At 36.9% G+C, this 27,115-nt stretch overlaps 1 protein-coding gene across 2 annotated transcripts in view; it reads right to left on the reverse strand.

Annotated features, from left to right (window-relative positions):
- Positions 1 to 663: 663 nt before the first annotated feature.
- HNF4G (hepatocyte nuclear factor 4 gamma) overlaps positions 664 to 27,115 on the reverse strand; it is a 79,094-nt gene continuing 52,642 nt past the window's right edge. Inside the window, exons 1-10 of one of the 2 annotated variants that reach the window (XM_043507688.1) lie at positions 25,950 to 26,156; positions 22,520 to 22,691; positions 19,830 to 19,924; positions 15,105 to 15,211; positions 10,352 to 10,507; positions 7,440 to 7,527; positions 4,592 to 4,744; positions 4,199 to 4,435; positions 3,611 to 3,733; positions 664 to 3,185 (exon numbers count right to left, since the gene is read on the reverse strand). In XM_043507688.1, coding sequence (XP_043363623.1) covers positions 3,067 to 3,185; positions 3,611 to 3,733; positions 4,199 to 4,435; positions 4,592 to 4,744; positions 7,440 to 7,527; positions 10,352 to 10,507; positions 15,105 to 15,211; positions 19,830 to 19,924; positions 22,520 to 22,691; positions 25,950 to 26,067 — 1,368 coding nt within the window. In that variant the 5' untranslated portion in view covers positions 26,068 to 26,156 and the 3' untranslated portion in view covers positions 664 to 3,066. Of the gene's footprint in view, positions 3,186 to 3,610; positions 3,734 to 4,198; positions 4,436 to 4,591; positions 4,745 to 7,439; positions 7,528 to 10,351; positions 10,508 to 15,104; positions 15,212 to 19,829; positions 19,925 to 22,519; positions 22,692 to 25,949; positions 26,157 to 27,115 lie in introns of those variants that run through there. The other variant, XM_038390514.2, reaches the window with a different exon arrangement.

A 27,115-nucleotide genomic window follows, 5' to 3' on the forward strand; every position in this document is an offset into this window, starting at 1 on the left:
GTAAAGGGCACAGAGATTCCTAAACTGGAATAATCAATTGCAGACAAAGGTTGCTCAAAAGGCCTAAAAAATCTTCAACATCAGTCAACACCCACCCACCCAATCTATAAAGAGAGACAAACAGTTGAACATTTGGCCCAAGGCAGAACAGATGCTGATAACATGATAAAATACATTGCAAGGAATCTTAAGGGAAAAAAAGAAAGAAAGAAAAAAATCTACTTCTAAACATTCAAGTATTACCAAGTTTCAACTAAATTAAACTGTTTAAATAATTTGAAATCTACAGAATTACAAAGGCCATGATTCAGGAAACTATCCCAATCCAAGTTACTTACATGCTTAATATTAAGCACAGACTTAAAGTTAAGCCTGGGTTTAAGTGCTTTCCTCAGTAGGGACTGAGCTAAGTGTGTGCTTGAATGATTTTCTGGGTCAGGATCAAAAACTGAAAACTGTTGCTATATAATACTAAAACAATGCTACAGCAGTGGCAAGTAATGTGTTGCTATCATATATTTCCCATATGATTTTAATATAGTGAAGATGCATATTTGTAACTTGTTTGTACTTATTTATATGACAATATAAAATTACATCAGTGTTTTCATGCAATTATGTAAATGGTCAAAAAGTTATCATAGAGCGGATTTGACATACACATAGTTTATATATCTGTTTATTGAGCATTGATGATTATGATGATTGATGGTTATTTCCAGCAACCATTTTTATCTTGAATGCTCGACATACAAACATGACATCACAGTTCAGACATATAGGAGATTTCATTTTAATATAATTTAAGGTTTAGCAAAGCTAATCATTTTTGATTTTTGCATAATTAAGTTTACAAAAATAATGTTACATTTATAAAATAAATCAGCATATCCCAATAAATTACAGTAGTGTTTTCCTTATTTGAAAAAAATGCAATGTACTGTATAAAATAGATAACATCCTTTAGCAAGATAAAATACTACAGTATATGTTTTTATCCAGTACATTCTGGCAGTTTGTGAAAACATTCTATTGTACATTCTCTGTCTAAAATACAGTGTAAGAACCAAATACAAGAAGCTGTGCTCTGCGTCAGTTATAGAGGCATTCATGAAGCGTACCTGGGCAAATTACAGAATGAACCCAAACAGGGTGAGACCTCAGTCATGAAGTATTTGGTGCATTCAGGGTCAGTAGGCCTGAACCTGTTCCCACTGAAGTCAATGGAGCTCTGCCAGGGACTTCAGTAGGAGTATGAATAGGTATAGTCACTTAAATGGGAGTTGCATGTGCTCAGCACCTAAAAGCTACATTGTAGTTTCAAAAAAGACTCAGTTCCATACAGAGGTGCCAACTTTGTGATTTCTCCAGGAGTGCTGGACCCCCACTCCACCCCAGGTCCTGCCCCTGCTCCTCCTCCTCCTGCATGCTGCTGAACAATTGATCACTGGCAGGCAGGAGGCACTGAGCGGGAAAGAGTAGGAGCTGATCCATGGGGCTGTTGGTAGATGCTGAGCACCCACTATTTTTTTTCTGTGGGTGCTCCAGCCCTGGAGCACCCACAGAATCGGCACCTATGGTTCCATTTGCATACAAGGGATACAACCCTGCTTCCATTGAAATTAATTGCAAACCTCCCCTAGGCATCAAAGAGAGTACGATCAAGACCATCAAAAAGTGAATCATACATATCATAAAGGAGATGAGAAAGGTGACATTATTGCTCCACGGAGTAATGCAATATATGCTTATTCATAAAAAATACAAAATAACCAATAAAAAGGAAAACACTTTTTAAAAAGCAAAAGACGAACATTAAGAGCTATTGTATGTAGATTTAACTACAAATACAACTATTGCAGAATATCCTAAAGGAACACACATACTGCTCGGTGTTATGTGATTTCTCATTAAAGCATTCTGAGTATACAATTCGAATTGTTTTACATGGTTTTGTGGCTTTATGTTTGCAAAAAAGGACGAAAAGTTCTTATAGTTGTGTGTATACCACTTTAAGAGTCAGGGAGTTAGCTGCTCCATGATGATTGTATGAACTTACGTTGTTATAATAAACCAAGGTATTTGGGCCAGGTCACATCTCTTTGCTGAATCTCTGACTCCAATGTGTTATTTCATTAAAATAACCCAAGAGACCACATTATTTGGCACTTTTTAACAGCTTTTGGGGAGAAAGTCTCCATTAAAGGAAAAATCATTCCTCTTATGAACAACCAGACTGTGCGAAGTGGAAATTTTCTTGTGATGTCAATAATTCATGAATGAAAGCATAGCATGAAAACCTCTCTCTGAGTCAGTAAATAGATCATCATAACAAACTCCAACTGTGAGCAAACACAGTGTGTGTGCATGATCAAAGTCACTCTCTATACCCATGTTTCATTTTTAGCACACAGCTGCATGTTGCGGGTTCTCTCATTTTACCATATTCACATAAACTGATAGGTAAACATGACAGCTATCATTCAACACACTTAACTCTTCTGGTATAGTCATACTTCAAGATCATGGTATCCCCACATTAGGATTTATTTTAGTGAAACAGACCCTCCTATCCATTATGTATTTTCACTCTAAATGTAATACGTCTGTTTTGTTTAACAACCTCCTTTTTTATTATTTATGAACTCTTGGCTTGTGTTAACCCATGTCTTAAGTTCTATCATTCACAGCTAAACAAGCACAATTAGTTCCAAGTGACATTTCAATGAAGAAATTACTTACAGATCTAAAATAAACAATATTAAGATGACAACTACAAATGGGAAATAAAAATGAACCTGTTCAATTCAGTGATCCAAAAGCATTACCAAAATATACATATGCTGTAAGACTACCAGTATCCCCAAGTGTACAGCAAATTCATCATTCATAATAGTGTACCTTGCTTTCTGAGTTTTGAAACAGAAGAATTATAAGAACAGCCCCCTGTACTTCCTTGGGTCAAGGGGTGGCCTTATTTGCTATCCTGAGGTTTCCACCATCCAGGTGTCCTAACTATTTATACAGTGCATGTAAAAGAAAATAAAATAAAAATAAAAAAAATTATCACAATGGTTTTTGTTTTAAAATTGATTGCTGTGTTATGACCGTAGCCTGGTTTGTAGACATTTTGTATTCTTGTCCAGAGCCTTGCGGAGGGGAAGGTAGTGGAGTTTCTGGAGTTGCTGAAAAAGAATTAAGGGGAAACTATGTATTATTATGTTCTTGACCAATCTAAATACATATTGATGATATACATACTACTGTACCCTAAAAAAGTAGCTGCGTTAGCTGCTAAAGGTAAATATTAATTTTTGAATATCAGAAGCCCTGTGTATTGTTCACTTTTAAAAACCCACATTTGTAACAAATGGTAATATCAAAACAGTGTCATGTGTTTTAAATTCAACTCAAACCAGAATGTATTGTTTAGGAGGTTGTTTCTGTGTGCTTTTTAATTTTTTTTTAAGTGCATGACTATTTAAATCTCAGAAATTATGATGGAAGAAGTATACACTAACTTTGACAGGTCACCATTTTAATGAATTTGCCAGTTAACTAAACATAACGGTCAGATGTTATGATAGAAAGGTAATGTGCAATTGCTTACAGATCTGTTCTGTATGTACAGGAGCAGACATTGAACTTATGAGAATAGTTTGGCCAGTTAATGGATCCTGAGCTAAATGAGGATGTACTGGATGATGAAGATGACTGGCATCATTAGACGTACCTGCAAAAATTACAAGAGCACATATCAATTCAAATGAACATGTTGCTACTCACGATTTACACAGCAATAATTACATTCCCTTAGAGCAAATATTTTGATTGGCAATTTGAATAATTGCCTTTTGCATATTCATTAAACAATTTAACAAGACTTCAACCATAATAAGTATGACATTTGTTTTCACTGCTTGGGTTGCATTAACAATGGATTTCATCCTTACAATATTTATGAGGGTTCTCCTGTCTGTCTGTTTGGGGAATTCTATGCCCAGGTACTCAACTATGGCTGAGGAACATACAGTACACATTGGAGGTGGGGGGACAGGACAGTAGCCACGCTATCATGACTTTAACATTCCCCCCAAATTGGCACTGTCCCCTGGTAAGGGGGGGGAGGACATTTTTCTCCAAAGTGCTTATTAAGTTGATACGGTGGAATATCACAGAAAAAGAATGACACACTTACCCCCTAGTAACATTTCCTGAAGCAAGCTGTCAATTTTAACCATTCCAAACAGTTTGACCAACTGTATTTGCTCAATCATTTGCCAAGTGATGCTCTGAAGCGTAGGCAATAGAAGCAGAAGTTCTCCAAACCTCCCCCTGGAGTCATACTGACGGTCATTAATGTAATCCTCCAAACTGATTTGGACTTGGAACCGCATGTTCTTAATCTTTAATGGATCACTCAATCCCTTTGCATCTTGAAAAAAATGAAAAAATACTTCAAGTCAAAGCATATTCTTTCAGTGAAAAATTCTTTGTTCAAATATGTAGACCGTTAATGAACGCTACATCACAAAAGGTGAATTTCAGTGTATTCATACAGTAAATCTAAAAGACTTTTTGGAAAATATACCTGGATCAAAAAACACAATTGCTTTCAAGCAAGCATACTCATTGTCATCTATCTGAATTTCCTGGAATGGTCGGACTAGTTCATCTAGAATCCGGTTTGCCACTCGGCTGATCTCAACTTCAGAACTGTTGCGATGGATGATATAATTATTACCTTGAGGAGAAAAAAAAACAACAGAATATGGACTGATGTTACACTGATGTTTAAATTTACAGACCCAGGTGAACTAAACCATTTTTAATTTTGCATAATCAGATTTTTGCATGTTGAATTTTTCATACAGTAACATTCCCTCCTGCAAAACTAAGTTTCTTTACAAGGAAAGCATATGTGCAAAACAAAGTCCTGATCCTGCAAGTACTTAGGCATATAAGTATTCCCATATGCATAGTTACTGATTAGTATGTCTGCAGGTTCAAGGCCTTTTGTGTGCACAAACTGGGGAGTTATCCAATTAGCCATCTAACTATATAGTTTGGGCCCACAAGTTCATTTTGACACATTAGATTTGGCATAGGCAATTAATCTTAGGAAAAGTCAGTGTTCTGTTTTAGAGGCTAGGAAGAGGCCACATTAGAAATGTGGTCCTCATAATTATTTAAATTCACTGTAAAAAATATAAGTCCCCACTTCTAATTTATTTGGTTTAGAATTCTAAACCTTTCTAAGAGAAAGAGAGGAACAACATGTAACTTCCTAACAGACTGCTATTATTTATGGTAGCATAATCTTATGTACTTTATTATATATTTGTACTACCATAAACCCTGGGAATCCCAGTCATGGACCACGACCCCACTGTGCAAAGCACTATATAAACACAGGACAAAGATATAGTCTCTGCCCTGAAGAATTTACAATTTTCAATTGGCTCAGTCACTACAGATCCTACTGAGCTTATTCTAGTAAGAAAAAGTTAATAGGTGAAATCATTGCCCCACTGAAGTTAATAGGAATAAATAGTTGAATAGAAACAAAATAAGATATAGCTTTAGAACGATGAAGTAATGTAGTAGCAGATGCTTGTGTTGTATTGGTATGGGGTAGTATGCAGTACACATTGATTTAAAGGCCAGGTTTCAGAGTAGCAGCCATGTTAGTCTGTATTCGCAAAAAGAAAAGGAGTACTTGTGGCACCTTAGAGACTAACAAATTTATTTGAGCATAAGCTTTCGTGAGCTACAGCTCACTTCATCGGATGCATCCGATGAAGTGAGCTGTAGCTCACGAAAGCTTATGCTCAAATAAATTTGTTAGTCTCTAAGGTGCCACAAGTACTCCTTTTCTTTTTGATTTAAAGGAATAACAGATCCATTTTGTTGGCTAAGATATTTTAGATATTCATATAATTTACACAAATTAATATTTCTTTCCATCATTTTACCCAAGCAAGGAATTTTTTGGAGGCTTGCCAGGCAGAATATTTGGAGTAAGTAGGGGGATTATGTTTATAAAGAAAATTGATACAGTATTAAATGGGGCAACTCCCCAACAAGTGCCATATTCTGGGCTAGACTGTCAGAATCATCAGTAGAGGGAAAGTGGATCTTCCTTCAGAGGGAAGCCAGTGCTTCAGCTACATATAGTAGTGGCAAAACCCAGAAACTTCCCATCCAAGAAACAACTTCTTCCATGGCTTCCACTTCTGATACTTCTTGCCTGACAAGTCCTCAACTCACCAGCTGAGGAGAAGCAGAGAAACCCTTCTCTAAACAAAGGAGAGAAGGGGAAGCTCTGCATCTGCTTTTAGCAGAGACAGAGGAACTGCCTACACCGGCAATCTACCTTACTTTAACTTCTGGCCAAAAGGTATCTGTATATTAAAATAACCTGTGAGAATAACATACAAGGGTAAGAGTTTTGTCATGACAAAAGATGATAATTTCCCACTAGGTCAATAAATCATCAGCTACACAGAATTCTTCCTCAGAGAGCTAGAGTAGCTGGGGGTAGTAAATTGGTCCTGAATTGGTCCTTTCTGTGGGATATACTTACCTTTGTCATGCTAATCACCATTTTCATTTACACCAGTTCTGCTCATTACCTAAGTGTCCCAAGAATACAGCAAATACTTATATCTTTAGTAATTTAATGGGTATGATGAGTCAGTTTTACACTTCACTAGGCAGTTTATTCCAGTAAAATTGCACTTAGGAAAAAAACTGGACCAGGAACAGGAAGAAGCCTCTAATGTGAGTAGCATCTCTAGAGCAAGCGCTCTCCATTCCCTGGATGCTAGGGTTGGTACAATAATATTCAGAATAAGTCATATTGGGTCACAGATAGCCAGAGCCCAAGGGTGGGCATAGCAGGCAGTGGAAAGTCCCCTAAACATGATGGCACAAAGCTGATAAAGAAAGGCTGATGGACTGCCCCTAGACCTTACACATTTTATACCCCTGGCTTGCATTAGGTGCTTCTGTCCAGGGACACCTAGACAGTTCCTTGTAAGAAGGCGAAAGTACTGGCACAGATGGAGCCCGCTGGTGGGTTGTGACATGAGTCAGTGTTGCCACACAGGGTACCAAAGTATGTAGATCCATTTGGCAAGGACTTCCTATGGGGGTTTAGGTTTATGGTATCAGTAGAACTGGAGCCATTTTAATTTGCAAGGGACTGTACATGTGCTTTTGCTGAAACCTGGCACGTGACAATAAGGTAGGAATATCATAAGTACAGTGTTAGGTATCCCATTAGTGCAGTGTTTAAAGACAGTGGAGTGCATTGCACTCATTGTGCTGTGGCAATTGTCCCAGTTAAATGAGGGCACTGTTTATCAGGATGCTGATTATGGTTGTTAGTGAACTATAACATGGTAATTATTAATTAAAACAAAATAAATGTTTACCTAAAAGTAAAATGTCCTTATACGCCATGGACCGTTTTGCTGCTCCAAGCAAGAGGTGTTCCCCAGCATGCGCTCTTAGCAGGGCAACCTTAAAAAGAGGAACCCCCATAAACTAACAACATGAATTATAACATCAACATAAATATGTGATTATCTGTAGGGGACAAGATGAATCAGCGGCAGCAGGCAACAGAGTGCTGTTGCTTGCAATTACACCAGTCAGACTACTACAAGTCATTTTTAAGGTGCATGGTTCCATTTTATAATAATATCTTACTATTTTAATGTAGTTGAGTTAAACTGTGTCACTTTGTCACTGTTATCACTTAGCAATATGTACAAACTGAATTTTGGACATAATATGATTTTGCAAATAGTTTATCATTGAATATATTTATGTGCACTTCATAGTTTCCAATTCCTTTTACATAAAGCTTGTTCTTGGATTTTAAGTCAACATGGAAGGAACCAGTGGCAGGAAGGCTATCATAACTTATTATCGTGAATTCTGCAATATCCAGTACAGTGTTTTGTTCAGCCTGATCCAGTAAAACACAAAGATATTTGAGATGTCTCTTTCCCCCACAAAGCCAGCCTTCTGGACATTTTTTTGTTTTTGGGCTTAGAACAAATTTTCCTACTGCCATACCAGGCCCACCTATTAGCTTCCAGAAGACTGTATGTTAACTGGGTAATTCAACCAATTTTGCTAAAAATACCTCTCTTCTAATAAGTGAAATAAAAGAAAAAAACACCATGCACAAAACTGAAAATAAAAATAACAGAGAAGTACTCCATTTTGCTGTCAAACAGGTAGTTTCACTATGCAATACAGACAATGATATCCTTGCAAAATATATAGAACAAGGTCTCTTTATGATAGTCAATAAAGAAGAAACCTGATTCATACCAGGAAAACAGTTAAACAATTTACTCACTAGTTTATCATTTTACATTTTTTATTTACATTCCATTGTTTATAATGCCCTCTTAGAAGCTTGGCAATGAAATCTATTTTCTTGGGGCTTTTGTTTGTTTCCATTGTGCAAACATGAATTTTTCTCTTGTGATTTTTATGCTGGGATTTTCAAAGCCAGCTAAGGGAACTGAGCAACCAAATTAGAAAGCTTTCAGAATCTCAGCCTTAACAGAGCTAACACATTTTTTTGTTTACCTTGTTGTTCATAAACCAGGTTGACTCTGAGGTCAGGAAGAAAGTGTACAAAATGAGGAAGCTTATTTGATAAGTAAAGGCTAGTTCCCAATTAGCAAGAGGTTATCATACAAAAGTAGTAACCATTACTTTTAACTTCTCAGTAACAAAGCATCAGGTTTTCCTTGAAGTTTGAGCAATATTTCTTACTTTATGTTCTAAGTACTGTAGGTCAAATTTTCAGCATAAAATTATTGGCTAGTGACCCTCTAAAGTGCACTTATATTCAGAAAAGTGTAAAGCTGGTATGTTCTTAGTCAGCAGATCTGTTCTTTTTCCTGTTCCATCATATCAGCTTAAGTGATGAAAGCAAGTTTTATTGCATCTTACATCTGTGGCCCCTACAGTACCAACACAACTAAAGACTGATTTGATTTCATTCTTCCTTCAATATCGTCAATGGAATTGTTTGCTACATTTGTGCAAACCCAGTGTAAGCACAGGAGTCACTGAAGCAATAATTTGAAAGGGCATGCTTTGGCCTGAAACAGCTTTATTACTGGAAAGATGCAGAAGGAGGAATGTCCCCAGCTTCACTCTCAGATACCAAGCTGGGTTTGCAGTACTGAGAGAACCCCTTCATGTCTTTTTACTAGAAACAGAGAATGTTTGACACTGAGGACACAGTACAGAGGAATTCCACAATGACATTTTTGTGGGGTCACTTTCAGAGTAGAACTACAATTTAAAAGACCAAAATCAGGACACTCTTAGCAGCGAGTTAACCTCCCAACCAGTTGCTTGGTGACAGTAATGTCCAGGGGCATGCACAAGGCGGGGGGCTTGGGCCAGAGAGAGAGCTCCTCTGGCTCTGAGGCCATGGCAGGAGCTGACAGCTGACAGCCATGGTGGAGAGAGAAAGCTCCTCCAGCCCCAGGGCCATGTTGAAATTGTGAGTGTACTGCTGTTTATCTCTATGCATATGATATATGTGCACGTGTTGATATTAATCTGTATAATATATGTGTGTTTAACATGCCCCTCCAAAAGTGGTAACATTTAAATTCCTACATACTCCCCTGGTAATGTCTATTACAACATGAAGACCTGGCGTTTGAATTCATTTTAGACATCTCACTCAGAGCTAACGGATATCTGGCATGGCACCAAGGTGATGATATTTTGTCCCTAAAGAGAACTCAAGCACCGTTTACATGTCAATTTAGAATAAAATTTATATAAGCACATTATAAATGCAATTTTGGATCTTTTATTATATTATATTCAACAGCAAATTATTTTCTATGATTTGGGGTCAATATAGGTTTGATTTCTTCTCAGGACTGTCATACTTATATTTCTTGCAAGGATAAGGAAACTGGTTCAAATTAAATAACAAGCCACCTCAGTCTTCACAAACAGTTGCAAGTGAACATGAACCAAATATTCTGAAAGGTTCAAAGGATGGTTTTTTTTAACTGTTATTATTAATTTTGGCATGCCTTTAAAGTTTCTGGTTCCAACAGAACATGAAAGTTGCAAAACATTGTTTTTGAAATTTCAGTTTGTGAATCTTTACCCTTTTTTCCAACAGATGAAACACACTTCAACCTCTACTATCTCTTTGTGTGATGTCTCAAGATCTGCTTCAAAGCTGAGATCTAGCATACAGGGCAGACAATGAATTGTTGCACAATATTTCTACATGACTGTAAAAGGAGGAGAATAATCATTATTCTTCAGTTCATTTGCTTTGTACCTGATCGTCCAATGGTAGTTCACAGAAGGCTGGAATATATTTAGCCCACTCTACAAGGACCAAGAGCTGTTGCTTCATAGATTCACAGACATCGCTAATAGTGGCAATTTTCTTTACATTTATATCAGTACTAGCACCAGGACTCGAGACAGGGATCTAGCCATGTTAAGCAAAAACAAAAAACAAAACAAAAAAATACACCCAGTTAGTATTTCATATTTGTTACTGTTTCCACTGGCTAGGAGTAAATTTAAGCAAAACACATGGAAGTAAGCATGCACATTATTGCCAAACTCCCTGACAATATATAGACAACCAATATGCATGTAAATTATAATGTTTGTCCCTCATTGTTACTAGTATGGTGTACTTTACCATGATAGTGGGATTTTTATTATTATATTTTTACAAGATCTTCTCATTCCAAGAGATGACTATTATTTGTAACCTTTTTAATTTTAATTTTTTTTGCCTTTAAAATGGATGACATTTACCTCACTTTAGAAAGAAAGGAATGGGAAGGGAATGTAATAAAAGTTCTAGGCACACAAAGATAAGAGGGAAATATGTATTTTCAGTGAAAAGACAAGTATAATTAACTCTAGAAGATGAAGTAGGCTTTTTAAATGCCTAAAGCAGAAAGATTTGTAATGATGAGAACCAGTATGGATAGAAGCTGGGGATGTTTCAGAAAATGTACTAATAGGAGTATATATAAGACCACCTGCAGTTAACAGTGTTCTGTGAAACAGAGAGAAAGGAATCTTTCTGGGCCTGGTGCTAGAAAGCTTTTGTATGATCACTGAGCCAAATCCTTAATGACTTTCTAAGGAAAGGAACAATACTAAACTTGATATTAAGCAATACAGGCAAGATGACTGAAGACAAAAGTAGGGCTGAAACTAAGAAAAATATCTCACTTAGACTTATGGCATCCATTATGCTAGAAAAACCTGCACAAGAACTAGGCAACTGAGTTTCAAAACACAGAGTCTCCCGCTACTCTATCCCTTTGGAGACTGGGGACAGTGTGGTTTCACTATCAAGGAGGGAATAAAGAAATTGGGTCTCTAACACTGCAACTACCAAACCCCATCATGAAATCCCACTAAGTTGCAGAGCTCACAAGATTTTTATTTGTTAAAGTCAGTAAACTTTGATTTCACCACACACACAAACCAATGAAAAAATATTTCCATTGATAATAATTAAAATTTACAGATAGACAAAGTAAGAAAAAAGCTGCTTGAGAACCTACTGTATTAGGGTTTGATTTAAGGATATTTATTTTGAATATTTTGACATGTGGTGTTGACAATTTGTGTTTTAACAGTTATAAAGCTTTAACTTTTTGAATCTCAAGGTCTACTGATATTCAATAATTATTGGTGGAACCCTCCCCTCCGTTCCCCTCCCCCCAATATCTGACTCCTTCAAAATTTCCTGCAACTGTAGATCAATAAAAATGGAAAGAATGGTGAAAAATAAACATCAATATTCTATTGCATTTTTTTAAAAAATGAATTCTGTCAAGCCTATAGATAACCAGCTGCATATCAGCTCCCAGTCCAATGCTATAGCTAAGGGGTGAATACAATTCTTCTGTACATCATCCGGGGAATATCAATTAGGAGTAGGACGGCAACCTCTGCATATGGCCTTAGTGAGACCATTGCTGGAATATTGAGTCTAGTTTTGGTGTCCTAACTTCAAAAAGAATGTTGAAAAATTGGAAAGGGTTCAGAAAAGAGCCACAAGAAGGTTGCAAACTCTGGAAAACATGCTTTATAGTGAGAGATTTAAGAAGCTCAATCTATTGAGTTTGTCCAAGAGAAGGTTAAGAAGTGTTTTGATAATGATCTCCAAACAGGTAAATGGGGACGAGACTTCCAGCAGAAGATGGCTCTTTAATCTAGCAGGAAAAGGCATTAGCAAGAGCCAATGGTTGGATGCTGAAGCTAGACTAGAAATTCAGACTACTAATAAACTGCAGATTTTTAAGTGAGGATAATTAATAGTCAAAATAATTTATTTAGGGACATAGTACATTCTCCATCACTCTACATCTTTAAATCAAGACTGGATGTCTGTCTAAATGATATGCTATAGCTCAAAGAGAAGTTATGGGCTTGCTGCAGAAATTACTGGGTCAAGTTCTAAAACCTGTGTTATGCTGGAGGTCAGATCAGATGATCACAATGGTTCCTTATGGCCTTAAAATATATGAACCTTTGCACTCCCAGAGGTTTCACAGCTCCTGGCTATGCTACCATGACCTTTCCTCTCTCCATTGTCCACTGTCCCAACCTCCCTCTCTTTTAGCATACAGCATGGAAGGGCAATAGGGAAAATCATGCTGACAGGGTGAGAATTATCTTGTGATACTGTGTCCCTGATGGTTAAAGGGAAGGCAGATGCTACTCAGTCTCACTCCTATGTGGCCCTTCCACAATGGTGTAGCTTTAACCCTGCAGATTTGGGGCAGAGCAGCTCTTATGGGATTGGGGCAAAGGAGACCATGCTCTTCTCTGCTCCTCCTGGAAGCATTTATTGTATAAATAATGGAATCATTAAAGTTAAAAGGAGAAGGATTAAAACATCTTTGTGCCTTCCTAATTGCTTCTTACATGTGAAAACTCTCCCTGAACTGACCTGTTACCCTACCCTCTTCTCCTTCAAATCTCTCTCTGAAGCCCATATTAAATTTCCCACATGTTTGACTGAGGGTCACATGACGCTATCTGGCACTTTATTTTCACACCTTATGTGTGTCACTTTTTAGCTCTTTGGGGCAGGACTGTGTCTTCAGATGTGCTTAGCACACTATGGAGCTGATTCTTCTTGGGACCTCTAGATGCTATGGAAATATAGATATCAAATAATCAGAATAAAATATTTAATCTTTAGAGGGGAAAATTCTAGATGGGGAATATATGCTGAAGATAATCAGACAATCATCTCCCAGTTTTGTGGGAGAAAAGCATGCAGAATGGATATTTAGCAGGAGCCCGTTTAAGAAAACACTTTTATTCATGAACTGTATGTACGACTTAGCAATGATTAAAGGATTATAAAAACAAATAAGTGTATGTACTCTAAACAAGTTCAAAGAATTACTAAGGAAAACAGCTTATTCTTAGATTTTAAAGATCAGAAAGGACAATTATGATCACCTACTCTGATCTTTTGCCAAACACAGGCTGGAGGATTTCACGCAGTAACTCTGCATCAAGCTCTTTACATACTGGTAGTTGAGAAGCCTAGGATGACAGCTAAAAGTTAGAGCCCAAACAGAAAGTTAACTAGGTTGATATAATTGGAAGTCTGTCACAAATAGAGATGGGCATGAGACTGCAAAATTTGGACCCAAACTTTCCAAAGTGAAGGGTATTTGGATTTAGGGCTTTTGTTCAGGACATTATGGAAAAAGGAGAAGCCATGAGGTATGGGTTAGATAAAGATGAGAACTTTTCCTTGAGTTTGGGGTTGTTTCATACTTGCTTCAGGCCTGTCTGTAATTATTCAGCTTAGCATCTACCAGAGAAGTAGAAGGCATTATCCTTAAATATTTATCTTTGTTTACTTGTTTGTCTGCCTATGTATTTTTAAGGTGCCCATCACTGTGGCTTCTGAGCATGAGCCCGAGATGAAATATTAGTTTATTTGTCTGTAAACATGAGTTTGAAATATGAAATATGAATTAATTTGTACAATAGGTAAACAACAAATCACCAGGCCTGGCTAAAAGTTACTTAAAGCCTAACATTCTAAAAAATAATAAGGGAAATTCTAATACCTTTGAAGAGGCGTTTTCATTGACTACTAGAGTCAGGTGTAATACCAAAGTACCAGGTAGCCCATTTGTACTAGTCTAACAGTATTAAGTGGCTAATTTAATTCTTTTATTTAAGTAAGGAACAAAGAAGGATCCAAGAAATTTTACATCTTATGGGTATTTCTTAGAGACAGTTCCATCATACGAAAGCTGCTGACAAAGGACAAGATTACAAAACTTTTGGGGATGTGTCACTCAGTATAAAAGAGTCAGCATGAAATCATGAAATGAAGATGGCAGCAGTTGCCCTCCGAGTACGTTATGAAGAGGTAAGGGAGTGTGAAATTAATTATGATTTATTTGAGTTACTGGAAAGCAGCATATACTGTTCTACTCAACAACTCATTAGATAAAAAAGAAACCAGAGAAAAATGTAGTTCAAACCAGACAAAGAGTTCAATACCAGGATGTGAATAGGTTCAGCATTTGGACCCCTTTTGTTAAACTTAACAGGGTTTATAAAATCCAAACATTAAAGCTGTGATTTTCAAAGGAGCCTAACTAAGGGATTTAGGCACGCATTGACATTTACTGGATGTCAGACATTTATCTCTGTTAAGCTCCATTGAAAATCCAGCCTCAAGAACCAGACAGATGCCACTAACTGCTTGAGACAATACTTAATTTGAAAGTAAGGGGATCATAAAGCAATATTAAGGAAGAAAACTGGGACATATTGTACCTAACACAAGATGAATTTTCTTAAGTGACCTTCTTTACTGGCTTCGTGATCAGAAATAGATGTATGTTCTTTATTATTGAGTCTTACATTAGGAAGAAGCAGCTGGATTTCATTTTGGAAGCAGATAGAACATTGGTATTCTCAATATTTATGCTTTATATAATGAGAAATAGGGAATATTTAACTATGAAAAAATCTAAAAGAGTGTTAAATAACTTCATGGTGGATCACTGTACCTGCCGAGAAAGAGCCTCAGCTTGTGACAATGTGTTAATAGAGGGAATGTTGCTGCCATCAAATGTGCTCCTTCTTGTGCTTATCCTGTCCCGTTCATTTTGTACAGCTAGAAAAGAATAATCATGTCATTTATTTGCTTGTAGGCAGTGTGGTTGAACATAATTTCAGAGGGCTGTTATATAACTATATGAATCACAAGGTATGACATCCAAAGAGGACCTTGAAGTTTCAGTTCTGAGAGAGTCATGAGAAAGAGTGACAAGAAATCTTGTACATTTCTTATTCACATAATATTGTTTGTCACTAAAAATTATTCATTTCTAATTGTTGTTAGACACAGCATTTTTATGATCGGCTTTATTACAGTAGATTTGCATACTTTCTACTTTGAACTCAACAATACTCTGTAATTTGATTGGCTGGCCTCTTTTCCATTCTTAATTAATGAAGCCTAATGATATAGAAATCCCAGTCCTGTTGAGTTAGGTCAAGGGGTGTACAGAACAATCACTGACAGAATGTCTGAGTCATAGAAATTCTGATACCTCTGTTCATGCTTTCCTGTGAGAAACACTGAAACAAGAGTGAATAATGAACTTAATCCATTTGTAAGGTAATTTTGAGCTGCAATATTGGGCTCCTCCTTAGGGACGTTAATTCCTGCCAGTTTATAGAACATTAACTAAGCAAAAATATTCCAAGCAGGTGGGTTGTGTCTCATGAGGCCCAGGAAAGGTGGTATAAAGGGCTTTGGATAAGGAACCTTAATGAGCACAGACAGAGCTTATTAAGTAACAAGGCTTACTTTTTAATTCAGGAAAGAAGAGGATAAATAAAACTATCAATCAGATTTCTTAAAATCTCAATCGTATCCAAGGTTAGGCCAAGGAGAGAACAAGCATTGTGCTAATCAACATCTTTCTTTATTGCACTAGGAGTCTCATCATCTTTTAAGAATACCAGTTTTATTTCCAATCATATGCTTATTATTTTGAGGGGGAGGAATCTGCATTACATTGGTTCAGTTGTAGCATGAAATATTCTCTCTCTGCACTGCACAATATCCTTTAGTTTCTCTGATGAATGAACACACTTTATTCCAGAGGTACACTAGCTTTTTTGCCAAGGACATTTACTGATGTGCCTCTTATTAAGTCATAATAAGAAATGTCTTGCAGTGTTAAACACTAAGTGTTATATGTTCATGGAGAGATGAAACATGAAATTTGGTGTGTGTTTTTTTAAAATTGGAGAAACAAAATGCCCATTCATTTAGTATCTCAAAAAGTAGGGTACTAAATACAAAATTAATTAAAATAATGTCAACGTTACATGTGACCAGAAGAAGCAAGACACTGATGGTCAAATACTAAAGTTAAATGCTGGCTGAGCATAGAATTGCCAGTACTCCCTGCCTCAGTTTCCTTCCCCAAAATGGGTCTCCTCAGCGTCCCCACACTAGTCTGTGTTGGAGGTGTGGCTTACCTCTTCACCCAAGTCACAAATAAATATAACCCCTTCAATGGTAGCAAAAGTCTGAATGAAAAAGTACTAAACAAACCAAAATGGTTTCTCGGTCCTCCAGGGATTCAATTCAGCCTGCCCTTTGGGCCCTGTTTTCAGCCCCTTTCTAAGGCCACGACTACACTACCCGCTGGATCGGCGGGTAGTGATTGATCTATCGGGGATCGATTTATCGTGTTGCCGATTGCTCTGCCGTTGACTCCAGAACTCCACCAGGGCGAGAGGCGGAAGCAGAGTTGACGGGGGAGCGGCAGCCGTTGATCCCTCGCTGCAAGGACACAAAGTAAGTGATTCTAATTCGATCTAAGATACGTCGACTTCAGCTATGCTATTCTCATAGCTGAAGTTGCGTATCTTAGATCAATCCCACCCCCCAGTGTAGACCAGGCCTAAGCTACTTTTGAATCTTTCCCCACTCCACTATAGAGTGCTCACCAGCCCCCAAGGCTGGTTCCCCTGCAGTACCCAGTCTCCTGCAGACGCTGGCTAAGGACCTTGCACAAGAGCCTTCCCGCTCCCTGTGGTTCTAACCCTGTGACGGATCTGTCTTAGTCCTTTTATAAGGCCCAGGTGTCCATTAAGGTATCACCTGGCTGTCCAGTTCTTCCCCCCCAGGCTGGGAAGCAGCAAATTAATTATAGCACAAGTATGACTGGCCACATGTCCTCTTACAGGAGCCAGTCACTGGGTGACAGGGCCATTTACAGAATCAAAAGGAAATACCTTTGTATTGCATATGTACAGGATTCAATGGGCTGGATTCACCTGTCCAATAGAGCTTCTTTGCTTACTTAGGCTAAAGCATCCTTAAGCAGGATGGAGATTCTCAGCAGAATATTCCCTCTCTGTAAGAGAAATCTTTAATGGTGTAGGACTGGCATAGCCTCCATCAGCTGATTTTTTCCACCTCTGGCATAATGAGGGGAAGGGGACATGTTGAAGACAGGCTGGGGAAGTGACTAAACTGATCTCTGCTCTGCTCAATCCTCCCATGATATGCAGGAGCATATACCACCAGTACACACAGTGTCATTTAGAATAGGGATCCCTCCAATTCTGATTTATGCTGCAGTTGGGCAGCTTTGAATCAGCATAGCTCAGATGTAGTGGAGAACCAGGACAATATGTTTTATAGGAAAAATGGTGTAAAATCGGTAAAAAAAAAGTTATGCACATTTTTTATCTATTCATTTTATAAGGTTTGAGTGTCCTTGAAATTCTGCCTTTTGCAAAATACTGAGGGCCACAACAGATAATTCAACATTTTTCTTACAAGGATCCTGCAGTGTATTCAAATCACTACTGATTTTAATGGTCTGAATGCTAGAGGCCAAGTTCTGCACCATTATACCAGTGTAAATGCAAAGCAACTCCAGAGACTTAATGGAGTTATTTTAGATTTACGAGTGTAAATAAGAGCAGAATTTCACCATGTGACTGCAAAAAGAAAATACATTTAATCCTCTCCTACAAAAATGTTTGCCATTAGCAAAGCCAAACAACATGTAAGACTACACAATAAACCATTCTTATCCTAATAAGGTACTTGCAGAAGTAAACTGTAAACCTACTTCACTACAGTAAAGTTACAGAGTCATGATGTAAACTGGCCTTATGATGGATAAAAAAATGCCAAAACAGGTTGTAAAACAAACAGTTTCACCACAATAAACATAAGTCTAGTAATGTAGGAACCACAAAAGGCTCCATTTTTCGCTGCTTATTTGAACATACACAGGATCCCAACCAAGCCATGTACTCTTTTGTCCCCAGACAATGATCGCTCCCCAACGAGGCCTGAGATAGACTCTCCCATGGCACCCCACTTTGATAGAAGGACCGTTCACCTCTCCAGCTTGGAAACTGCCACATAGGGTCACTGTACCCCGTCAGTTCCTTGACGGTCTGTAAGGAACAATTTCACACTCCCACTACATAGGAGAGTAGCCCTGAATTACTCGCTGCTGCTGCTGCCGCCAGAAGTTTATTATCTGACTGACTCAGTAAAAGCACAGGTTTCATAGTAGCAGCCGTGTTAGTCTGTATTCGCAAAAAGAAAATGAGTACTTGTGGCACCTTAGAGACTAACAAATTTATTAGAGCATAAGCTTTCGTGAGCTACAGCTCACTTCATCGGATGCATTTACTTTGGATGCATCCGATGAAGTGAGCTGTAGCTCACGAAAGCTTATGCTCTAATAAATTTGTTAGTCTCTAAGGTGCCACAAGTACTCCTTTTCTTTTTTTAGTAAAAGCACAGAAACTGCAGCTACCCCATCTGAGAAAGTGAGTCACAAAGAGCTTCTGTCAATCCCCTTGACCACATGGGGTAGACTCAGAGCCCATAATCCGTATCACCTAACTTGTGTGAGCAATAACAAGCAACCAACTTTGAAATGTGAAAATCTGGGCAGCAAAATTTTTTGCAGTCAGTAAATTGCTTGAATTTCACTAACATATCACAAATTTAAACAGGTCTATTTTGAAAAGAAAAAAGTCCGCATAGTTTAGCCATCCGTTGTTAGAGCATATTTGGTATCTTGGGTGAACAGATATCATGAACTTTTAATTTATATAATTTTATCTCTCATTGAATAGCCAGAGTGTTTCTTTAATAATTGCAAAAAATTGTTGTCTAATTAATAACCAGAGAACTTCACATACACACACACACACACGCACACCTTTTTCTGATTTATGCACTTCCAACATTTAAATTAAATTTAAAAGAGTTAACAGATTGACATTGAAAATTATTACTAGAGGTAGTCACCAACCAAAACCCTGGACACAAATTTCATATCTTTATAAACGAGTAGAACCAGAACTCCAAATCTGAACATTCCTGAATTTATGGATTCCAAACTTAGGTCTGATTTCAGATTTTCACAATGTTTGAAGTGTTGGGACTTGAAGCTAGGATTCACATACTACAAATATATATTCAAGCTGCAAACTCAATTCTGAATCTGTTGTTTTGTTACAGGCACAAAATACTATAACTTCAAAACTTACGAACTTCAAAAATCAAATGAAGTATATAATAGTAAAATCACTCTTCCTTTGTGAAGGCACTCGAGTTACCTATTCATTGAGTTATTCTAATGAGATATTATTTTAGTTTTATACTAAGTTTTAACACTCATTCAGATTAAGTATTTATTTTTCTTGGTACATTAAGTAATAAATCAATCTATTACCTTCTTTTTTCATTCCTGCTCGAAAACACTTTTTTAAACGACAGTATCTGCATTGATTCCTCTTGTCCTTGTCAACAATACACTGTCGGTTGAATCTATCAGATATAAGAAAGGGTAAATATATTAGAGCATTAATAAAGCACAGTCCTGATTAGCAAACAGGAAAACAATTAATGTGGCCTGTCAAAACAACGTCTCCAACTATCAGCCTTCACCGATCTTTATCTTTAATTCAGCCGTGAAAAATGTTTTCCATCTGTATATCTGGCAAGACTAACTTCTTGTAATGGGCAAGATATCATTAGTTTTTTCATCATCACAGCTAATATTTTGTATGAATAATAATATTTAATGTCAATATTTGGTTTAAATAAAAACAAACAAACATAATTTATGCCAGAAGCCTTAGGACACAAGATGTTGATAAAAAGGGCTTAAACCAAATGATAGCATGAGTAGCAGAGATCTCTATAACCTGGAGAGGGGTTCTAGGCAGCCTTTTTAAGGATAAAGAAAAGAAAAGAAAAGAAAAGAAAAGAAAAGAAAAGAAAAGAAAAAAGTGCCAGAGGGCAGTCAATAATAAAGATCTGGCAACTCTTTAAAAAGAACAGTGGGAAACTATGACTAAAACAGGGAGCATAAAGACAATAAGGGCCCTGGAAGCATTTTTTTTTTTTTAAAGTCTGATGGTCCTCAGGACAGGACAAAATAATTTATGAAAGCAATATTTGCAGAACAAGAACCAAGCTGCTGTCATTGCAAATGAACACAGAAATTTTTGGTCCCAGAATTTCAAAAATCCAAGATTGCTGGAAGGTGTAGTTCAACTAAGTACTGTGCAGATGACCACCCAAGTGAAGGTCATAGGATGTCTCCCTATTAGTCTATATACATTATGGCACACCACAAAGGAAAAGTACAGTGTGATTAGAAGAACAGTAGAACATCATTTCCAGCAGCTCAAAGCTCCTTACAGATAAGTTATCTCTTGTATGTTCTTCAGATCAGGGTTTATGAGTCTTAAGCACTTTTTAGAAACTATCTTTCATCATAGAAAAACAAATGTTTAGCGAGAAATCTCCAAAATTTTGCTTATCACAAACCCTGCAAAACATTTTTCTTTTAGAAAATTCTCGATATGTTCACATACAAAAAATGGCAAGCCAGTTCCTTAGCTGGTGTAAATTAATCTAGCACTAACTACTTCAATAGATCTATCCCAATGTAATCCATCTGAGGATCTGTCCTGGTGTATTTCACCTGGTGCTGGTAACTGAAACAGTCAATACCAAAAAGTAATCATTATAAAACCTGCCTCTAGTGGAGAATCAAGGTAGGTCCTTCTATAAGATACTATCTTAAAGGTGATTATCTAGATGCTTATTAAATACCTTGTAATATTTATATTTATTGTTTTGCCTATGTTGGATCATATTAAAGAAGTTCTGTATTAAAATCACAAATGAGTTTGATTCCCCATAGTTTAAATTCCAGGGTATTACTAATTAAGAGGTCTCTTGGTTTTTGGTACTGTTTCTCTCCCTCTATGTGTGAAACTTGCAAGTTGCTAATTGTCTTAGTACATTCTAAGACAGAGTCTGTTCTCAAAGCAATTCTTTGTAACAACTACTCACACAGAGAGAGACTCAAAATAATACTCTGTAACACCAGAAACAGCACCCAGAGACTCCCCGCCCTTTTGTTGTATTCATCTTGCTTTGTTAACAATTGTGATTAAAATAGAGATAGAGGATGTATGTGGACGGATGCTTGGTGTGGATAATAACTGAATGATCAGGGAGGTGCCAGCCTAAGAATCCAGTGTCCATTGGCTGAAGGCGGCGTCAAGTGGAAATAACCAGAGGACCCCCGGAGGGCAGACTGGAATCCACCCAATAGCCTCAAGAATGGGAGAACCAAAGAACAAGATAACATCTGGCAGCACAGAGCCGTCAGGAAGATGCCATCTGCTGATCGATTCAGCAACAGCATGATGAAGCAATTCCCATAGACTGGCATAGGAAGAAATTCCTATAAAAATGGACTCTAGAAAGTGAGAACTTTGGAGTCTGATTCTGCAAACCAACTTCCAGAAGCATCATATGAGCATCTGACAAGGCCCTGCTCCCTCCTCATGTCCAGGCCACCTAGCCAGTGGCTTGGCATGAGCAACTCTAAGGCTGGTAACTATGATAACAACCTGCAGAACGTGTGTGTGTGTGTATGAATGAATGTGTGAATAAATATGAAATTGAATGAAATGTTATAGCTATAACTAACTGCTTACTATGATTCTTTCTGTATTCACAATAAATGTGACATTTTGCCTTTTCCCCTTTAATAAGATCCTGCTGGTTTTTATTTTATTGGTATAACACCTACACATCATTTAAATGTAACAAAGAGTTCATAGCAATGGGTATGACTTCCCTCATGAGGGACAGGTAAACATTAATTTTTAATTTACTATGTTTGAAGGGGGGGTTGGGTGTAAACAATTCTTTTCAGTGATTTGTAGGAAAGTGATTTTTTTCCAATTATGTTAACAAACCAACAATCATATGTTTTGTCCACTGTAATGTTTATTCTGTTTGAAAAAGAAAGAAAATATCCACTGTATAAATTACATCTGAAAGTGATTTGCCACCAGCTTAATGCATTAAGTTCTCCAAGCTGAACATTTCAAATACCTGCAGGTGTAGACATGACTCTTCCGTATGCTGCGTCTAAAGAAGCCCTTGCACCCATCACAACTGGAGGCGCCATAATGTTTGCCAGTTGCTCTATCTCCACATATTGCACAAAGTCCACTGACTCCATTGTCTGTAGTGTTCATGTTGAGTGGTTCTGCTGAAGAACTGTCTGATGAGGGACAAGAACAACATATGTAGTTATGGTTAAAACCTTCAACAAATACATCACCATGACTAATTTACACTCACATGGAGATTTAACTGGCCTTTTCTCTTTTAATTAGCATTTTCTGTTTAGAGATCATACAAAGACAGTATGTCTAATTATATCTGGTTGTTATTCTAATGAATCCTTTCAAATCCATCATGTCTGGTTATCAGAATGTATGATGCTTATAACAAGAAATACTTTTTGTCCAAACTAATGCAGATTCAAAGACATGGTTTGAAAGTTAAAGTGTACATGAAATACCTAACTTTCTATTTGTGTGTAACTATTTAAACATCCTTGCTAACAGAAATCATTAAGAGGGACGTTGGTACAAAACAACATTTTTCGGTCAGCTGGTAAAACATCCATAAATTAGTTCACATGACTTAGCAATAGTTGGCTATTATCATTACTTTCCTGAAAAGAATCCCAGTTATCATTGGCAGAGGTATTTTTTAAAAAGTTCTGAATTAAATTTTATGAAAAAATTAGTGAAGAAGGTTGGCGTAGTGTTATTTCCATACAGGAAGTTTTATGCAAGGTTGATATAGACATTGTTTGTGCACACAGGCATGCCACCTGAATTTGACTAACAATTTGAGACAGCTGAATACCACAGAGAACTTGCAGATGTTCACTCTAATTCAGAATGGACATACGGTTTTATCACATTTCTTCTCCTTTTATTCACTATTTGTGAGAAGGTTTTTGTTCAGATGAATATTTGCAAAATTGCTGTTTTTTGTAGGTGTGTAGTCATACAAAAAGAAGATTCTCCTGTCTACATTTTCAGTCATCCAGTCAAGAAGAAGAAACATTGCTATGTGACTTTGACATTCAGTGATATATTTACAAATCATTACAGAATAGTTTATGAACAACCCATAGGATAAAAATTGTTTAGCAAACTATTATTATTAACATTATTTATATGATGCTAGCATATGAATAATTAATGTTATTTATAACTGAGACTGAAGCCCCATTCTGCTAAATACTGCACATACATCTAGTAAAATATAGACCCCATCCCAAAGAGCTTACGTTCTAAATAAGACAGCCAAGAGTGCAAGAAAGGAAACATTATTTCTATTGTATAGACAGGGAATTGAGATATAGAGATATTAACAGTGGAACTGAGTGGAGGTTTGAAGTTCCAGTTTGCAAAGGATTTAAGGATTTCAGAAGGTGGCTTTGTTCTGATTTGGCATGAAAAACAAAAATGTCAAAATTCTCTGCAAGGCAAAATTAAATAAAATCATTTTGGGTTAATCAAAACATTTAGTTTAGATAAAATCAAAATGTTTCATATCAATTTGGACTTTTTATTTTGTATTATAATGAGTAATGCAAAATTTTGGAAATTCTAAATAAAGAAATGCTTTATTCCAAAAATGTTGAAATAAGTAGTTTCAATTTTGTCATAACATTCTTTCACTCTCCCCCACCCCCCCCACCACCCCTGGTGGCTTTCATCTGAAATAAAATTCTGGTGAAATCAACTCAATGTTGTGGTTCTGGTGAAGCTTCTCTGACCAGCTCTGATTAAGATACTTGCTCAAGTTCACAGAGGAAATACATAGCAGAGCTGCGAATTGAAATCAGATCTCCTGAGTCTCCATCAGTGCATTAACAGCAAGACCATCCTTGTAGACTGATTCTTACAGTTACTTAAGATAAGCTCATAAATGAATTGCAATCAGAATAAGATTAATAATTAATAAATTAATAAATAATAACTAATAATAATTAATTAATAATTAGTAAATATATGCATTAAAAGTTGCCAACTAATCATTTTCATTTAATTCAACCATCTGCATTACCAATATAAACTTCCCTTGCCTAACTTCCCTTCCCCTGTGTATATATGTGTGTGTGTGTATACCTTTAACAGATCCATAAGAGTTATTTTAAGCAAAAATAACTAATTACCAAGGAAATCCCCCTTCTTAAACCAAATAAGTAGAGAAATCATCTAAAGCTCAAATAACCAAGCCTCAGAATCACTTAAGAAGAGGAAATTTTTCTTTCGTGACAAATGTTATTTTTTCTTCTTCTAGGCAGAATCAATAATTAAATCTACATTTCTGTTCACTATTCTAGCTGCAAAGAAATTGAAATCGAAGCATCAGAAATCGAAAAAAATGTTTCAAGACACACCTGTACAGGCCCACTTAAGCTCTATATTGTGAGATATGCAGAATGAACACTTTTCACATCAAAGACATTATATGGAACAAAATACAAGTACAAATGAACTTTTCCACAAATGCTGAAATATTTGCTCTGCCTTTTAAAAAACAAAACTACAAACAGTAGCAATGGGTCTACAGGTTTAGAGTAGATAATAATAATTGTTGAGCTAGTGCTAAATACACTTTCTCTATCCTTAATGAATTTCAGTTCTAAACTTTAAAGTAATTCCTTGAAATTAAAACATTCACTTTCAAAGACTAAAATTTCCTTTATGTCTGTGGTAGAATATTCAGTTATGGTAAAGTTAAATACAGCATGCTACATGTTAGAGGCAATATTTTTATGAATTGAATGTCATAAAAACCCATAGCATAACAACCCATATCATAAACAATTCTAATTTAAGTTAAAATGTTACACTCATCAAATACCAAGCGCCTCTCCCAGCTAAACATTAGCCTGTAGAGAGTCAATGTGATTAAAACTCTCTCTGGTTCACATATATATAATTTGGAAAGACTGGATTACATTATACAAATAAAATATGAGCCAATCAATTGGAAACTAGGCAGCAAGAGCAAGGAGATCATTTTCTCCATAATCAGTAAAGTTTCCCAAACCTCTGGATAATTTTGTTCTGTCATTTTAAATGTTATGTACAAAATCTACCTTCATGCCCAAACTGTCAATACTAGTTATTCATTTGTTTTACAGTAAATAAAACAACTGCTGAAAGCACCCTTTTCTTCCTTTGATTAATTGACTGATGACAGTGGAGTTCACTTACTTTCTTACACATAACTGGTATTATATTTTCTTTAACATAAAAAAGTTATCATGTTATTAACTTAGATTTAGTGATGAAGTGTAAAAGAGCAGATTTCTTGCCATAACCCACCCCCGCCCAAATGCTCTATTAATAAAACACTTAACTAGCACCTTACAGCATTACTCAGTTTTACTTTTTCCCGTTAACCCATAGCTTGATTTTGCATCACTGAGCAGATGAGAACTCACCATTGCCATTATACAGAATCTGCATAGTTTCAAACTCCAAAGTAGTATAAGTTGGATCTAAGACTTCACTGTAGTTTGCCATGTCCATGTCCAATACTGGTTCCGACAGCCTCATCATTGAATGGGAAAACAGTAAAAGAAAGCTACTCAAGAGTACAAATGCGGTATAATGAGATCTACTCTGTTTTGCTGGCAATCAGTGATTAATAATCCAAAGTTAACTGTAAACAGTGTCACTTATGTGCAGCGATGGGAGGAGCTGTAAAACTGCTTCTGCATGCCATATTCTGCTTATATCTTTTTTCTTTTATGGTACACCAAATCAATTCTTGTGATAATCTTAGAATGTTCCATAGACAAGTCTTATCAGGAGTCATATTGACTTGAATTCTCAAGGAAATTGAAAAGGTTGTCAAGCAGCTGATTCTGCTCATTTTAACAACATAGTGCCAAATGCTACCCAGTCCTTGGATCCCTACTACACAGTCTCTGTGAGCATGGAAGGCCTTAAACACATGCAGAACCACAGGGTATAAAGACTTCATACTTGCATTCCCAAATGCTCTCAAAACCAATGTTCTGCACAAGCGGTAGGGAACTGGCTGCATAGATATGGTACACCAAGCCACTATGTTAAAGGGAAGTTAAATTTCCTCAATCCCGATGTAAAGCCACTGTATGCAGGTTTTGCAGTGAGGAAGGAGGGCCCCAGAATTTGGTCCATACACAAGCTGCTCTTAAATGCTGTTTTGCAGGATTCCATACATTTATGATGATCCCAGGAGTTAATCACGGGAACCCACTCTTTGTACAATACAGTTATATTAAAGATTTCCAGCAGAGAACTGTAAAACTAACTAGCAGGTGTTTAATTAGCTACATTCAATGACTGGTTATATACTATCTATCACAGGTTGGCCCTCTAAGGCAAGTCAAGCTTAGTGTAGCCTGTGATGAGAGAATTATCCGCTGCTGAGTGTGACGGAAATCTAATTATAATGATGATCCAGTATGGGAAATACTTAAACAAAACTAGGAACTCAGTCTAAGGGAGGAGACCCAGAAAAGAGGAGCAAGGGGAGTTCCCTTCTGGGAAAGGACTGGGGAAGTCAGGCTTGATGAGACCCACAGAGAGCAGGTCAGGCTCCTATGGCAGAGGGCTCTAA

The sequence above is a fragment of the Dermochelys coriacea genome, chromosome 2 (genome assembly GCF_009764565.3).
Source record: "Dermochelys coriacea isolate rDerCor1 chromosome 2, rDerCor1.pri.v4, whole genome shotgun sequence".
Taxonomy (NCBI): Eukaryota; Metazoa; Chordata; order Testudines; family Dermochelyidae; genus Dermochelys; species Dermochelys coriacea.